This window comes from Drosophila melanogaster, chromosome 3R, assembly GCF_000001215.4.
Source record: "Drosophila melanogaster chromosome 3R".
NCBI lineage: Eukaryota > Metazoa > Arthropoda > Insecta > Diptera > Drosophilidae > Drosophila > Drosophila melanogaster.
Window position 1 is genome coordinate 9,090,878 of NT_033777.3, and position 14,673 is coordinate 9,105,550.

The 14,673-nt window shown below is 40.1% G+C and overlaps 1 protein-coding gene across 8 annotated transcripts in view; it reads right to left on the reverse strand.

Annotated features, from left to right (window-relative positions):
- pum (pumilio) overlaps window positions 1-14,673 on the reverse strand; it is a 171,340-nt gene that overhangs the window by 24,535 nt on the left and 132,132 nt on the right. Inside the window, exon 2 of one of the 8 annotated variants that reach the window (NM_176427.3) lies at window positions 7,819-7,860. The exons of the other annotated variants lie outside the window; for them this stretch is intronic. Within the exon in view, the coding sequence (NP_788604.1) occupies window positions 7,819-7,860 (42 nt within the window). The remainder of the gene's footprint in view (window positions 1-7,818; window positions 7,861-14,673) is intronic. 8 annotated transcript variants of the gene reach the window in all.

A 14,673-nucleotide genomic window follows, 5' to 3' on the forward strand; every position in this document is an offset into this window, starting at 1 on the left:
GAAATGTGATTTATGGAAATTTGCTTCACACTTATTTTTTTTCAGTACTTTTGCCACGCGCATTTTCTCGCAGTGTGTTGCATATTTTAGCAGCTTATTTATTTAGCGTCAGAACCAACTCCCGTTTATACATACGTAATATGGGCATTTTTTCCTGAATTGTTTTTTATAGGGCAAGCAAAAGCATTTAGTTATTGTAATTTGCGTTGATTTGGTGGTTGCTGCCCCATTTTGGGTGGTTTTTGTGTGTGGTGCGTTTGGGTGAGGTGTGCGTGAGTCTGATTTAATGACCTCGGGCGTTTTTATTTATTTATTCCGCTGGAATTTTGTCAACAATTTGTTTGATTTGATTGCTTGGCTAATGAGGGAGAAAGTGACACATAGGTGTAAAAGGAACGCTTTAAGAATGTTTATATTTTAAGTACGGAAACTGATTATAAAACAAATTCATTGCCATCGGCATTTGAATAATTTAGCGCATAATTGGCCAGCAACTATAAATCCTTTGCCGCAATAATACTGTCTGCAAGGCCAATTTAAAGATCTTAAACAACATTTATCCCCCAAGCGATTACAGTTTCCCATTCTCAGATAGACATCGATAAAGCTAAAGGACTTTGCCGCCTTATCCACTTCCAACTTTTGGCCCACACACACATACAATCGCACAAGTGCAAATGCCCAGTGAATGTCATAAACTTTGATTTCCTTTTATTGCCATACACCCACACACACAAAAAACCGACCACTTCATGGTGGCTAATCCAAAATGGCTGCCATAACAGAAATCGGAGAGCTTTCAGAGTTTTTAGTTGAAATTTTTATGAGACCGCAACACGCACCCGTGCAACAAAAAAAAAACAAGAACGGAACTGAAACTAAGGAGAGGAACTAAAATCGGACTGCGGCGACTGCTGTTTAATTTGTAAAAAAATCTATATGTATAGCAATGTGCACAATGTAACATGGAGTTTGCACAATCCATTTGGGCTGTGAATGTCATTTCTCCTCCAGTTGGGAACTTGAAAAATGTTTCGAATGTTGCATGTTTTGCCGGGGCCGAAGTAGTTGCCGTTTCTTTGTATTTATTTTTAGTTTCGCATTCGCATTAAATGCCATGCATTGGGCAACGATGGAATTTCCATGTTGATTCAGAATGCAAGCTGCATGATTTGTGGTGGTGGCAACCATGCCAGTTGGGCAACCCAGGACCTAACAGATTGTAACGGGCCCTTTATGGATCTGCGGCATTTTTCGGCTCTAGCCATTTTATTTTTTATTTGTAACCACCCCGATACACACATAAGTTGCAGAGCTTGTTAAATTTTTCATTTATCAAGCGAAACGAGGAATGGGCTTTTTTTATGTGTTCAATGCAACTCTGGGTACTTACAACACTTTGCTGCATAGTTTCAGGGGATTTTGTATGGCCGAAACTTACCTAAAAAGAGAGAATAAGGCAAATATCGTATTTAAATGAGATTCACGGGATAATATGCAAATTAAACCATTAAAAGTAAGAGTCAATGAATTAAAATTAAAAGTGTAATAACATAAAATCGTCTAAATCAATAACAATAATTCACATTCAGTTACAGTACCGGATTACCATCTAATGCGCATAAATTTCCAACTAGTTCCAGTGCAAATCATTCGATTACAAATAAAACTTGAGCTGGGACAAATTGATTTATCAATCATGGCATCGTACAACGCCCTCTCTAACCCCACAATAATCGTATGCAAATTATGATGCGCTTAATTTGGGATCACGGGACCTCCTACCCCCTCCGACATCGCCATGCTCCCCAGATAATTGGCAAAGTTTGAACTTTAATTAAAATTGAAAATTGTGTTGCTATTTCTGAATCTGAAAGCCTGTCTGGTTGGCCTTTATACCATTCCATGCCAGACCAGGACAGAACAGACCATACCAGACTAGACCAGACCAACCTGGCCCGGAGGCAGAACAGCTGCGATAACTTGTGGAATGGCTTTTGCGGGGGAAAGGCGGAATTGTTTTCGGATTTGTGCAAATGTTTTGTCACTGTGCTAAATACAAACTTCAATTAGTTTGCCCGGTGGTTTTCGGCTCACTCAGATTTAGTTGGGCTTACACTGATTCCCAGTACCGAAAGCCATAACGGCACAGAACGGAAACGGTCGAAACCAGCATATTGCAGGCTAAAATCATTTGGCATATTGACAGGCGCATAATTAACACTATTATCAGCATATGCACAAAGAGATATGGCGTTGAGTGCTGCAACATTTGCACAAATTGTTGCTGGCCAAATGTATTTTGCTGGCCATTAAACTTTGGACAGCCAAAGGTTTTGATTGCCATGTCTGTCATAATATATACAGGGGCTTACATACAAGTACCTCAAAACTGCTTAACATAAATGTTTTATGCATTATTAATAAAATCCTTAGCTTATGAGTCACCATGAAAAGAAATGGCCTAAAACAAATTTCCTGCTTTCAAGTGAAAGTAAAACTAATCACTTGAGCAAACAATTTTCTCAACGTTTCGGTTCGCTGATAGTTCGTGTTGCAAAAAAATGAAAAGTTGAATAAGTAAACACGGAAAATTAAGGAAAAGAAAAGGTAAACTTATTATTTCTGGACGTTAATTTGCCATGTTTCACGCTATGTAGCCGAGAAAATTGTGCGTAAAAACTAACAAAGAAATAATATTGGAAAAAACACGAAATAGTATAATTGGAGCACGTCATTATAAACAGCTTTACAGCTGATGATAGATAGTTAGGCACTTTATAAAATGTACGATTTAAAGCTTATATCAAAAACTGTATTCACATCCTGGCACTAAGTGTAAATTGTCTCGCTTATCGCTGGCATATTTCCCCAACATTTAAAATGACAATCGACATAAATACGATAAAAAGCAGGGAAGATGATCCTTTTATCGGGTTTATTAACACAAGCCCTAAAACCAATACTACGCCCCCTCGAATTGCCGCATTTAAATTACAACAGATTGTAGTTGCGGCCGTGTTATTTGTGAATACAATCAAATTACATTTACATTAGCCAGCACTTTTTTTTTTTGCCTGTTTGGCTAAATTCATATTAAATATTTAATTAGTTGCAATGAAATTGATTGCATTAGTCGCTGTTCGATGCGGCAAAAATGCGCATTGTTGTTAATGAACTTTATAAACTTTTCAGCTGGTCTGCGGCTTAGTTGGATATTTGAAAATGTTGGAAATATGTGAGAGTTCCAAGCAAGTTGCCAAAAGGACGCCAAATGTCATTGCCAGACTTTTAATCAATATGTGTGGGTGGTGGGCTATAAATTATACTTTATAAATGCCAAATAAATGGCAAATAATGCCAAAATGTCAAGTAAATCATGATTTAGATGAGCATATTTAGCTAAAATTGGGCCCAAAATGCCTTTCAGCATGACTTCATTGCATTTTATCTAAATATTTTTTGGACCATTTATTAGTTTCCCTACAAATATTTCTTGTTTATGATGATTTACCTAAATTGAAAAATGCTGTAAGAAATTTCAACAGCGAATTGACGTCCAATTAACTCGTTAAATTCAACTCAAAAGCGAAAATAATTTAAGAACCAAAATCTCGGTTGACAGAGTTGTTTTGAAGCGGAAAACCTGTGACCAGAATAAAAGACCGGAAATGAAAAGGGCAGCAAAGAAGCGCATAATGCCACTTAATTAGCGAACACACCATACACACACACGCATACACACATATGTGAAGAATGGCAAACACATGCTTAATGCACATTAAGCCCCAAAATAAAGCAAAAGAAAGGGTTGAAACAAAGGGAGAAGCACGTGAAATCGAGCGCAGAAAAATTCGCCGCAAATCAAGAGCAGCGAAAAAGTCAAGAAAAATTAAAAACTGGCACACAGGCTGCGGAAAAGCGAGAGGGATAAAGTGGCAGAACGAGATGGCGAATGTGGGTCAACTACTGCGTTACCCATTATCCACACACACACACACACACACTTGCGAATGTACATTCGCATTCGGCTTTAATGTCATTTGCATTTTTTCCCATTGCCTAGCCAAATGGGCAGAGTGTATGCTGAATTTATTCCCTCCTTTTACTTGATTTAATTGTGCATAAATATTTCCCCATTGCCTCTGCATGCAAATTAGGAGGGGCAATAAGAAAAAAAAAAAAAAAACGTAGAACACACATTGATGTGATGGAAAAACTCATATCTGCCACAGTGTGTATGTGTCTGTCAAATGCAATTAGAGTTTTCATTGTGTAGTGAGTATCTTTTCAGGGAACAGACCATCTTAGTCGTTTCCGGAAAAATGCAAATCCACAAATTATATGGAGCGAAATAATTACATCTCATTTCTGTGATTGTTGAATATGCACACAAATTTAAATACAGTTAAATTGCTTCGGAAGTACAATATCTTCCTAATATTTTTACCATTCAGTTTCCAGGGAGTAACTATGTAGTTTGAAATATTTTATTTTGATACAGTCTATATACTCGCTTTAATTTAGAATTGGAAATCTATACCCCTATTACAATATAAGCCTAAAGTCATTTTTTGTTTATCTGGTGTACCAAGCCAAAAAAAAGTATGCTACCATTAATGGGTGTGGGACAACGAAAAAAAAGCGTCTAGCCTTCTATTTCAACTCCTCATTTTGGACCTGCGATGCAATGCAATAGAGTAGCAAATTAAATGCAGTGACAAATTACGCAAATAGCAAGTGCAACTGCAACTTCAACGGGAATTGCACTCTAAATTCGAAACTGCCAAACGCTGCAATTGCAGCAAATTGCAAATGTATTTTAATTGCAATTCGCATCGTTTGCCACTGCAACAATTTACATTCCCAAATAGTTTATTCTTTTTGTTATTGCTCGCCAGATCGAAAAATTAAAACGAAAACAAAACTAAATGGTAATTTAAAGTTTTACTCTGCAACTGAACTGCAATTGGAACTTTTCTATATCATACACAACCCCCCATTCGAATGGCCAAGACTAACGAGCAACATTGTTGTTGATGACGACAATGATTAGATGCGATAATGCAAATGAGTCAACAACTACGTCTAGTCCTTGGCTCCATCTACTGTTGATGCTGATGGTGATGAGGCTTCTGCGGCTGCCATCGCCAAAGAAATTTGCATTTTTAATACATGTCCTCCAGAAACAATTAAGTTCAGGATAATAGAACAATGAATGAAATATGAAACGATTGTATTTGCTTTTATCATTTCTTCAATAATAGCCTAAAAACTGGCTAAATCTTAAGGTCGCATCAAGATTTTCGAATTTATCACGTATACGCAGTGTTGTACAGAACATTGATTGCTGCTGCTCAAATATCTTCTTGCTCAAGTCGTGTTATTATTATTCTGACCGCAGCTGTACCCAATGAGATTTATATACGTGTATGCAGAAGACCTCTACGTGTGGGCGTGTCGGATGTGGGCGTTCACAACAATGACAGCGATGACGTTGTTTGGACTAAAACCGGCAAAAGGGAACATCGCTGATGACGTGTGGTTGTCATTAGAGGACGCCACAATTGCTGTTGTTGTTGACGCTGATGTTGATGGTGTTGTTGTTCAGGCTCCGCCCAACATTCACTATCCCCCAATGTTCCATCCATCTCGCCAAGCAACCTACATACCTCCATAGCTCCATACCTCCAACCATGTTTTGCATGGCTATCACTGTCGCTTCTACTGCCGGCTGGTGTTGTTCCCCGTTGACAAAATGCCGACCACACTGACCAAAAATGCATACAACATGGTACAAAGGACCAAAAGGACGCGATCAGGGGGTTTTGGATGCAGCTGTCCCTTTAAAACCTTTGTTTAGGCATTCATTTTTGACGTTCGACTGGGCTTTAAGTTAACCCTATAGGTTTTGAATTAGTTCAAGTTCGGCGAACCCAAAGCATAAACATAATTATTATTAATGAGGAAAATTTTTAATTCTCCAAGTACTAACCATACAAATAATTAAAACAAAAGGGTTAAGTTTCCAATTTTCTCCTATTTTTCTGCTGCCAAATTATGTGCAGGCTGTTGCATAAAATGCTAATTTTTTAGACTCTATATGGGTTAGGTTTTGCTAGCCTTTCATTTGCATAATAACTCGGGGGGTGAAATGCCCTTTTATTATGGCTGTGCCAACAATGAGAAATGGAAATTTGTGCTTAAATTTGAAAGTCGGTGCCATAAACAAAGACGAAAAGAAAAAAGTAAATAAATCGGGGCAACATATTGTCGGCCACCCACGTAATGACATTTTGATGACATTTTTTATTTACATTTAGTTTTGCGTTTTGGTGCGCAGCCAACGTGGAAATGCTACTGGGCTGAAGTTTATCTAAGCGAAAGAGATGCAAGGATGTGACCAAATCGGCAACAGCAGGCCAATTAGTGTAACCAGGCTAATAGAATTTTTGTGTTAATTTCATTGCACTCTGTGTTGCGTATTTTTCACCCCGGCCTGCACTTGCCTAATGACTGATTTCTAAAGCTATTAAATGGCCACACAGGATGACAGGATGACGAAGGATAGGGTGGTAAAAGTTCTGTGGGGACTCCTCGTGCTCATCCCCCATCGGTCAATACAGAAAGCGAAAAGTGAGTTATCAAGCAAGCACTTTTCTAATTACGAATTCGGTCAACGCATCTCGGGCTGTGGTTCATCCTACACTGGCAGAAAATATTCTTTTTAATTTGTTTTGAGGCTTACAACTTTCTCAATTCATACCGAACATATACCTCTATTAGAGGGAAAGTACAAACACGTGAAAAATAGTTCCACTTATTTTTACACATGTTTATGTTAAATAGGATTTGAATTTCTTTAACTGCAACAACCATGCCGATTTTGCTCCACAAGTCCAAGTCTGACTCTGACGGCCTGTTGACTGCGAAAGGACATTTGGGAGCTGGCTTTTGGGAGCGAAAGAGTGAGTAGGGATAACATTAGCCAGTGAAATTTCCCCAGGCCAATGTCCTGGCCGAAAATGTTGTTGTCTTTGCTGTTTGTGATGTTATGGATGCAACTTTAAATTGCTTTGCCAACGCGAGAGTGTGAGTGCGAGAGAAAGGGAGCACTGAGTTTTTCTAACAATTTTCCCCCCGGAATTTTCCCAACCGACAATGCAGAGGATTGCCACATAGCACAGCCGGCGCTCTGGTAGTGGGTTGGTTTATGGGCTTGGGTTTGGTTTAGGGTTCGGGTTGGGGTTCGGGCTACGGGCGTTTGGATGAGGAGGGGTCTCGATATTTTCATCGTCTGTCCGGAGCTCCGGTGGGAAATGCGCCACTGCACTGATTGCACTTTGGCTCAACATTTCACAGAGATACGAGTAGAGTGTGTACGCCATCCATGCGCCCGCCCGAAAATGTCTGAGTGCGTAATGCGTTTTCACGGAGGCCCCCTTCTGGCCACCAGTGGGATTGCGCCGGAGACAGCGGGACAGATATGGGTGATAAAGTGCAGACATTTGACAAATTAACTGCTTTGCGTCATGCGCCGGAAATGCTGCAAATCTCGTGCCGTCAATCGCCGTGTGCCTGCCGTAGTATAAGGCCCATATACCCAAACCAGTCGATATTCCTTCGGACACTCTGGTTCGCTACGATCTGATTGATTTATGAAGCCAAACGGACTTAGACAAACAGGACCACCACCACGGCCAATGCCACTGCCATTGCCACTGGCATTAAGGTGTGAGTTTTGATGCATTGCAATTGGAGACCCACCACCACCACCACCACCCGTAAAATAAATGATAATAAACAAAAAACTCTTACTTGATTGTGGTTAAAAGCGAGCGAAAGCACGTCGTCACTTACCTGTAAAGAGAAAATGAAAAGAAAATATTAATTTATATTCTATAAGTTAATTTGGGGCCAGAAAAATAAAGGACAATCCCATTTCTAACTGAAACGAATTAAGTAGAGATTACACCTATGCATTATACAACATTACAGAAACTATAAATTTTCTCTTAGGGGAAGGAAAAGTTTTTGAAAGCTCATGAGTAGCAGCTACATTTACCATTTTAATTATTGAGCAAAGTGAATTATATTTCACGAACGAGCAAAGGGGAACTCTGACATAAAACCCCCATCCCCCATTTCTGCCCCAGCTGCAGTTGGCTGCTAGAGAGTAACTCTGTGTTTTTCGCCTCCTGGGATAACATACATAAACATTAGCCAAAGCATATAATAACCCAGCAACAAAGTCACCATAAAGTGGTGGTAGTGCTGGTGATGAAGGGAAAGAACAGGCGTTCAAATTGTATTTAGTCGTAGCTTGCACACGCACACAAAGCGTGGAAAACGGCTTTTCCGAGGCATGGGGCAGGGCAGCACATAGAACATAAAACTATTGGCAACTGGCGAGCCGGGGGAGGCCATATATGAGCCATAATTTCGACACTAATGCCAAGCCACACAAAAAAGGCTCTCCTCGGCGACCTTGTGGGTCTGCAAGTGGTCAGAGTTGGACATGTGTCAAAGGAAACCCTGATGGAGAGGCCTCGCCCAATGGGAAAAGTGGGAGGTGCCACCGAGTCGCACCTGCGACCTGAACAATAAAGAAATATACTGAAAGAAATATGGTTTTAAACTCTGAAGATTTCTTCAAGTTACAGAGTCAATTCATAAATGATGAATCAATCAATAAGGCATAACTTCGATTAACAATCTAGTTGGATCTCGTTGCCTGAATTTAAAGTTATAAAACTATCTTTTACTTGCAGTGCAGTCGTATCTGGCAGGAAGCTTTGGTCATGACTGTGTCACGAACCTCGATAAAAATCAACAGTTTATGTGCGACGCATGATGTCCTTGAGAGTTGGGCACTGAAAGGATGGCTGGCTGGGAGAGGACACGATGGAAATGTCATTTTTACAAGGCAACCTCATCGAAAGGACATGGCAAACAGCAGTGGCCCCCCGTTTGTATCTCTCCGAGGAGTCTGGCAAATGTATTGCCTTCTATTTGCATTTTCTATTTATTTCTTTATCCCTTTTTTTTGCTGGCTGGCGCTCCCTTAGCGTTCCTCCTTCGCCGAGCACTTGAGCTCGGGCCCGCCATTAGTGGCACGTCCTTGGATATTTCGTGTTTGTCCTGTCCTCCTCCACTTTGGCACTCATATTTTATTAAGTAGCAAAGTTGACAAGGGATTTGCCAGGACAGGCAGCGGGCAGTGGCGGAGCTGGCGGTGGGTCTGTCATTTTGTAAAGTAAATATTGGTAATTTTTATTGAGGATTTTCCTTGATTTCCCTTTGAGCATATGGCTTATCCCAAAACTGGTCACAAACTTTCCCCCGACGACCGAAATTAAGGCCATTTATTCTTGGCCACTCGAACTTGAACCCGAATCAAACTCAAATAACATTTGGGTAAAGCCTAGCAACACTTGGAAATTAGAAAAGAGAAATCATGGCAGAAAATTATTAGAAAACTTTTTTTCTTTCTCGGTAAACGAGACTCGGTGCGAGAGCGGTAGGTAAGGACGAAAACGCTTCGGTGCACAAATTTGTGGACCTGCGGCGCAAATTTGTACAAAATGCAACAGACCGTAAGAGACAACATAAGCGATAACACAACAACCAAGCCAAAACCGAACGAACCAGGCAGGAAGCTGCCTCGAGTTGTGTTCACAGCGGTTGCTAACAGGATTTCGCCCCCTTTCCCGAGGACCTCCTTACCCTCGCAGGCACACAGGCTCATAGCATCACAACACCCCCAATATCCATCTCTCTTTGCTGGTTACTATGGCGAAAAATGAGACTGATGCTGAGAGGCCAAGTGTCGATGCATGGCATACGCAAATTGCCAATCGTTAAGTGAATTTTCATTTTGTTGTCCCCTCGAACTTGGTAAGCATACATAAATGCACAGCGAGAAACGTTGTGCCAGAGAATTAATTTCAAGAAATTTTGATTCTACATAAAACAGCAATAGTTACTTAACAATTCCATTGAACCCATGCCCTTGCAGGCAACTAAATTACGTTTCATAAATGTCTCCCCAAGAAGCCTTTGCCATGCATCATTTAACTTTGACGCCAACCTGTCCTAACACTTAATTCCGATCCCAACCCGCCAAATTCCACGCCTAAAAGTCGAAGAAGCAGTAGAATCAAAGAGGTATGCGCTCCGCACCAACCGCTTTCAAAAAAAAAAAAAAAAAAAAAAAAAAAATGGTTGTAAAATATTTAAAAATCATACCCAGGCGGGCAAACGAGCCTTGAAAACACCCAAAGAAAAGGACTCGCAAAGGAAATTGTGTAAGATTTTGGTTTAAATATGCACAACGATGGATGAAAAAATTGTGTTGGGAGTCGAGTATGCGGAAAATGGTGGAAACTCTACTTGATTCACATATGCTGGCGCGTATTTGCCCGACTTGGGTCACAGGATCGAATGTAGCATATATATACGCCAGATCCTGTACATATCCTTGGATACGTGTGTGTGTGTGTGAGTATAAATAAAATACCATATTCCCTGACATGAATATTTAACAATGCAACACAACGACAGGCAGCCTGCTGCATTGGTAAAATATCACAAAATATTCATTTCAATTTCATTTGCTTTTTTCGAACTTCGTTTACATTTTCATTCTCTTTATTTTATTTCCCCCTGCCATTTGTTTTGCATTTTAGTTTTATTTGTTATGGTTTTCATCCCAGGGTGGATTTTTTTTTGTGTATATACTACAGTTAAGGATTTTGTTGCATTTCCCCGTCCGTTGGAAATTATTTTGTTATTCTGTTATTCGTTTGTTAACATCAAGATCAAGAAAATTGTATACATTTAAATATTTTATGGGGGGATACCGTTTGGAGTTCTTATTTTGTGGTAATCTGAGAACTAATTTCAGTCCGTAAGGTATATGTCTTATTTTTATTATTTATTTTACAGCCAGTCCCAAATTATTTATTTCAATGTGTCGATTTTCGGCGTTTTTTGACGCATAACAGCAGTAAGGCAATGTATGTAAATGTAAGGCAATGATTGTATGTATGTATGTAGGCAATCAAGAAATTCAATGACGCAGTAATTTTGCATGACAGATTAATAAGCCTTCTCTGTCCAATTCGCCAACAAAAGAATTGACATTAAATTGTAATAAATAGGCAAACAAGAATACTACGGCCCACTTCATGCGGCATGGAAAATCGGCAAAGGAAAGAAGCAAAGGAAACAAATTGCCATGGCAAACAGCAGGAGCAGTAGCATCCTGAAATGTGGAAGTGGCCAAAAAGACTGAGCAGCGTCTGCAGTTGAAACGAATTTAATTTTCTACTTTTTATTTTTATTTATTTTACTTTTTTTTTCGCGTCTGGCAGACACAAACAGAATAACAAGCCGCAAGCCTGAGGCTGACATCTCTCCTTAAGCCACCTACCACCTATCTTACCTTGCGCTTTTCTTTCGCTTTTCCACCGCTCACCCCGGGTCGGGAAAATAGTGGAAACTTTTGATAATTACATTTGGCGGCTGTTGCTTTGGCAGCTAAGCCAAGTAAGAAAAAAGGTGGAAGCAGCGGTCTCCTTGGAAAACCCCATAACCCAGGGGATAAGAAGTTTAAGCAATATGGTTTTACATTTTAAAAAGTTGTTACGCTGACAAAGTGAAACAAAAAAATATTTATTTCAAATTTTGCAATGCGACTGAGGATTTCCGTGCATAAAACATAATGTTCAAAGTGGTAGATTACTTTTTGTGTGGCTAACCAAACATTGAAGGGTACTTGACTACCCTTTATTTACGTAAAGTATCGTCTTTTTAGGCTTAAAACTTTGGAGCTCAGAAGAATTCCTCATGAAAGGCTAATCCACAAGTCATATAGAAACATCTTGTAGATGAATTCGCCTTCTGCGACTTCTTTTCAGCCGCACATCTTTACAATCGAGAACAGGGAGCTGTCAATTTTTCGTAAAGAAATTTACCCTCATGCCCTGTGAAAATGCCTGCTTGAAATTTATTTCATTTTATGCTCGCGCTTCTCCTCTCTTTGTGCATAAAACATGGGAAATGGAAAAAGCGGGGGAAAAGAAGGGCATAGACAGATGGCAGGGTGCCTGCCACCTTCGGGCAATTTCTTAAACTAATTTGGCATGAGGCGGCTGTGGTGGCGGCATTCTCTTCATCTTCTTCATCTTCGTCGTCATCTTCAGCTCTAGGGCCACCAAAAACTTTGGCGTCGTCGTCGTCGTCGTCCTTCTTTTGGCGGTTTTGTGTGCCTTTTACGTGCAACCAAAAGTATGCAAAGTGAAAGCGTTTACTGGAGGCTTGGGCTGCGGATGGGGCGTAACTTTTGATGTTTTTTTCCGGTCTCAGGGCTTCTGGGACCGCAAAGTATGCAGCAATTATTTTATGGTCGAGCATCAATCGGTTTGGGGGCATTTCAGTAATATCCGGCTTAAAAATTTCAATATAGTTTCATCGAAATCGATGGGTTTGGGGGCGAATAATAGATTTCCAGGGGTAGAGACATGAGCATAGTTAATTGCTTTTTGCCATGACAAAACAGGGAGTTTTCCCTTATATATATGTATGTAAGTGTATATATGCATATTACTCATGCTTGTGTGCAAGGCCTGAGGAATTTAAATAGTTCTCTGAACCTGACAGCTAAATGGAAGAGGAGAAGCTTTTCGGGGTGGCACACAAACTCAAGATAAGGACAAGAGTCCTAGACTAAATCGCAGGACAATTAAACTTTTAAGCAGGCAAGCGACAAACGACAAACGACAAAACGACAAATGATGAAATGCATGTAAATGGAAAATAAATATCAAAAGCAGTCAGAGAGATGGCGAGATACAAGCAGGACTACTATCACATGCCACAAACGGAGACAGGACAACAGGATTCACCCGGATCCAGATACAATGGTTTCCAGCAACAAAATAGAGCTAGCTAGAGAGGGATGGAAAAAAAGGAGTAGAGCCAAGCCGCTTTTATTGTTGTGAAGCCCAGGCTACAGGCTACAGGCAACACAACAGCCGCAACAGTTCACATGGCTCATTTTCTTTGGTCAAAGAAAGCAGGATATACTCCCCCGCAAGGAGCAGGACAGCAGTTTTTTACACAATACAATATTATTCATATTGTATGGTGTATGTTTATGAAATATGGCAAATGTCATTTAACATGACAGCTTGATGATAATAATACGAGCAAGAAACAGCAACAATAGCTCGCAGGACAATGCGAAGCGCAGTAGGATAAAGTCTACGTCGAAAGACAGAATCTTCACCAGCCAGTTGGAGACTAAAGAAAAGGTCAAAGCCGTTCTAAAGCCCACCCTCAAAATAAAAAACACAAAGCTAGGCAAATGGCCAAATGGCAGGGGGAGACTGCTTACGGAAAGTATCTTCTTTGGCCAAAAGAGTTGCCCATGACAGGTAATCAATTTGAGATTTATCAGAAGGCTTGTAAGCAAATGGGTATTTGATAGAATGTAACATGACATGCAAAACTTTTGTCAATTTTATATTACGTTTTATTATTCATTTCCATTTGTTTCGGTCTAAGAGATTACCGATTTTTGCTACTATTGAATAAAAAGGAAATGTTTGATTTCATGTAACCGAAATGTTTATAGTCGCTTTTAATTAGGTTTTAAGCATTTGTGAGATAAGATTTTCAGCCAGGCCACGGAAGCTCCAAACAAAGTTGGAATATCAATCGCCACTCTGACACATTTAAAGCAATCAAATCGAATTCAGTAGCCATTGGGTGAACTTGAGCTACTCCTTTTTTTACAGGCGTAAAACCAACTACCTTTATCAGAAACAGGACGTTTTTCAACCTGCTTGGACTTTCCCCCCCGTCGAAACTGCTGCCAAAAACCACAAAAGCGCATTTTGTGTAAACCGATTCGACCGCAAAGCAATTGCAAATGCGTACGCACATGGGTGCCAAAAGAGGGGGCGCTTTTCCAGGGGCTGTTTCATTGGTGTAGGGGGTGGTGGGTAGTGGATTGTGGATGGCGAAACAGTTGGCAGCACACACACATTTAAGCGCCTGACTGAGCATAAGCGTCAGCGGCAGGTGTGGTGTGCTGTTGCTGTTGCTGCTGTTGCTGTTTCGCTTCCTGCTGCCATTTCTCGTTCTGCTGCTGCAAGTCGCCATTTTGGCCAAAGCGGCAGCCGGAAATGCGGTTACATAATCTCCATATCCGGCGGGGGCAGTGCGGAGGGGCATGTCAGAAACTGTAGCATACTTTTTGGCACATTATTAATTTTTAGTTTTTGCTGGCCAGGATTTTCGTTGGTCCTGCGCTCTGCAGGAAAATAAATTCATTTTCAGTTTCTGCATCTGCCCGCTGTCCGTTGCATATTTGATGAATATTTAAAATATCAGCAGTGAATTGAATCGGTTTCGCTGAATACTTTCCATAGAAATACAAATAAATGAATTGTAAAAATATTTTTAAGCGTAGAAATTACATTTGTTCAACGGTAGAACGTAAACCATTAGATTTGAAATTATTTTATGAAACATTTTTAAGGGAAATAACGCTTCAATTCATAATATCCTTTAGATGTCTTAAAAATCTTTCAATAAACAATTCAACTCCTAAAACCGTGTTTAGAGAAACTAAATATTTCACTTTATCTCGCATCTTGCTTCCTT